The 3,145-nt window shown below is 40.1% G+C and overlaps 1 protein-coding gene across 2 annotated transcripts in view; it reads left to right on the forward strand.

Moving 5' to 3' along the window:
* The window catches only part of ezrb (ezrin b), a 28,097-nt gene that overhangs the window by 6,165 nt on the left and 18,787 nt on the right, over positions 1-3,145 (forward strand). The window contains exon 2 of one of the 2 annotated variants that reach the window (XM_014015724.1): positions 1,445-1,528. In XM_014015724.1, the coding sequence (XP_013871178.1) occupies positions 1,445-1,528 (84 nt within the window). Of the gene's footprint in view, positions 1-1,444; positions 1,529-3,145 lie in introns of those variants that run through there. The other variant, XM_014015725.1, reaches the window with a different exon arrangement.

The following is a 3,145-nucleotide window of genomic DNA, read 5'->3' on the forward strand; positions in this document are numbered from 1 at the left end:
GGTTTCTACGTGCTTCATCTGTAACTGCTGTAAATATAGACTGTGACGTTGAGAGAAGCGTCCTACACCGTTAAGCTTCAAAACCTTCATTCAGTTTAGGGAAATAAATAAAAAAAATGAAGAGGTTTGTTTGAGTTCTGGTGCTGTATTTGCTGTCGTAGTTGGGGAACACTACAGCTGAAAGGGAATCTTTGTTTTGCCGTGTGGAGTCACTGCAGCCCCCCCTTCACTGCGTTTTTAGGTTTGACTTGAAGGTGGATGTTTAATTGGCCAGCTGACTCTTACATTTCAAATTGTGCACTCGTGTTTCTAAAACAGGACTGAGCTAAAAGAAAACCTAGTGGTTCTGAGGGCTTTGATTTGGATCGTAAAAGTTTGCCAGAACGTCTGGTTTCTGCTAAGCTGTTATTAGAGCAGAAGATGGGGCATCTTAAATATCCACTGTCTAGACTCCCTGAGTTCTTATCACTTTCTGGACTTCCCTTCACAACTCAATATCCTAATGGAAACAAAAGTACACAAGTGGTTTCCATCCAGTACTGTGATCAGATGAGTTTTTTCCCAGGATTTCCTACCATCAGTTGGTTGCTCGTCTTTTGTAGATTCTTGGGCATCAGAATCTCATTGAGTCACCAGACCAAGGGTTCCCTGTTCCTGTGGGTGGTGTTGAACCACTGAGGCCCGCCTCACAATGGACAGGAGATGAAAGATGTCGCTGAAGGGCTTTCTCTCTGTCCACAAACCTCTTTGTTTCATTTTCAATCTGCATTAATAAGCCCAGTGAAAACTTGGACTGAGTCTTTTCATAGCCCCGCAAACCAGAGACATTTGACATTACAGCCACAAAAAAGCCATTCAGGATGTACATTACCTCAAAGCAGCCATTGTAAATATCGAAGTATTGTTTCACGGCCTTTGTTAAAAATCTGATGTCATTTTCTAATTTCAGAATAAACCTACTGACTATTGTTTCTCTTCATCATGACGCACAGTTGACATTGGTTTTCTTTATTCTGCTGGTTGTTCTGTTTGCATTTTATTATGAAACTGAGCATTTTTCTCTGGGGTGGAGCTACATGAGGGGAAAAATTAGATTGACGTCCTGGTCAGTGTGATCAGTCTTTAACCAGAGTTTAACAAACACTCCAAACAGTCCACCCTTTAGTCTTCTTAGTTTCAGAAAGCTGAGTTAGACTTGCTTTGTGCTGAAACGTCTTATTTCCTTGCTTTGAGTTGAAGCAACCTTTTTTAGACTTCTTAGATTTAGTTTTTGGAGTTCAGCTCAATAGGCTGGTGTGTCTCTGAGAAAGCAGTTTACTCTGCAAATACACCCCCTTACCAAACAGAAACACAACACGGGCCAAGCACTCCTCTGTAGCAGTTTGGTGTGCTTTACTTTATAAATGAGCACCACTTTATTTGTTTCTCATGGTTTTTCCCACAGGTCAGTGTTCGGGTCACCACCATGGATGCGGAGCTGGAGTTTGCCATCCTGCCCAACACCATTGGCAAGCAGCTCTTCGACCAGGTAAAGTGCCAGTCATGGCAAACCTGAACTGATTACAAATAAATCTCCCTCCAACAACTCTGACTGGATGATTTGTTTTAGGTAAAATTAAATAAAAATATACGCTTTCTCAGTTTATTGCTTTTTAAAGAAGGATTTTCTCATATTCTGACTAAGAATTTGCACCGGCCTTATCAGCCCTCCTAAATACATTTTGTTATTAACACTCGGTTCTCAAATATTTTCTGGTTTTAGGTCTTATCAGGTTTTTGCCTTTCTAGTGAAATTCAAATATAATTTTTGACTTGGATGGAACTGACAGCCCAACAGAATTGAAAAGTCTTACGTTTTAGAGACCCACAGTTGTTTCTGTTTCTAGTCTTGTTTGAAATTGTGAATGAAATCTGCGTGGGAGATTACAAACAATGTCAGTGGAGAATGACTGGTATGAAGAAAAAACGTTCCTCCTTGTGGTTTCACCAGTCGCTAGTTTTACGACAGTGTTGGACTGATTATTCACCGGAGTTTCCTCAAATTGTATAGAAAATGCAAATTTGCATGTTTGAATAAAAAATGTTTCAACAGCTCTGCCATTGTCAGCTTGCAGTGGAAATAAATTCTTTATAAGTAAGTTTTGTTCCTATTGGTCACTCGCCTGTTGGAGGATGATTGGGTTGACCCCCTTGTTGTACGTCTGGGTCACCAAATGTACTCGACACGTCATTAATGTTTGCTTTTCTGCTGCTTCATGTCAGCACTGGAGAAGGAAAGGCATTGTTTTAGCCATTTCCTGTATAACCTGTTTTTCAGTTGCAAGTGTAGCAACTGTGACTGGGGATTCAGCTCCATCATGTAGTTGTTCTAAATAAAAGAATAGATCCTGTAATTTCCTCGTTGGCATCTATTTATAAGTTCTTAGCCTACTTGCTTAAACATCCGAGCGGGATTTTCCACTGATAATCACCCTGTTTGCACCATAGTGTCAGACGCAGTTCAGCTCTATTTTTACACTTTTAATGCTATTGGCCGCAGAAGGAACGACCTGCAGAGCTTCCCTCCCGAGGTCTGTTCCGAGTAATTACTGATCCACTCAGCTGACGGTTAGCCTGTGTGTCCCTGAAGTCTGTCAGAGGATTAGTGTCGTTTTAGGCGGTTGTCTTGGTTGGGTTGTGGAAGTGCGCGCCGTGTTCGACAGGTTCTTTGGAAATGCTGAGTAACAGCGGTGAGCTCACTTTTAGGGCGAGTGTGAGGTCTGGCGTGGTCACTGATCACGCAGCCATTAAAGGAAAACTGTTACTCCCCTTCGCGCCCTCCGGCAGTTTCACTTCCACGTGACTTTGTCATGATACTTATTTTATTACGTAATGGGTGGCAGTTAAAAATATACCCAAGATAAAACTACATTTTTTAAAATTTATTAATTTTTTTACCTTTTTCATTTTGTCAGGAAATATCTGCGTAGTTTCAGGTTTTTTTCTTTTGTTGGTTTGAACTGATTAAAAATAAAAAGACTGACGATAAACAGCTAGAGACTTAATTTAGTTTAGTTTATTTATTTTATTCATTTCATTTAAAACCAAAAATTTTATACACATTAAAAACAAAAATATATGCACAACATATCACAACAAAAAACAA

Source organism: Austrofundulus limnaeus, unplaced genomic scaffold (genome assembly GCF_001266775.1).
Source record: "Austrofundulus limnaeus strain Quisiro unplaced genomic scaffold, Austrofundulus_limnaeus-1.0 Scaffold133, whole genome shotgun sequence".
In the NCBI taxonomy this organism is placed as follows: Eukaryota; Metazoa; Chordata; class Actinopteri; order Cyprinodontiformes; family Rivulidae; genus Austrofundulus; species Austrofundulus limnaeus.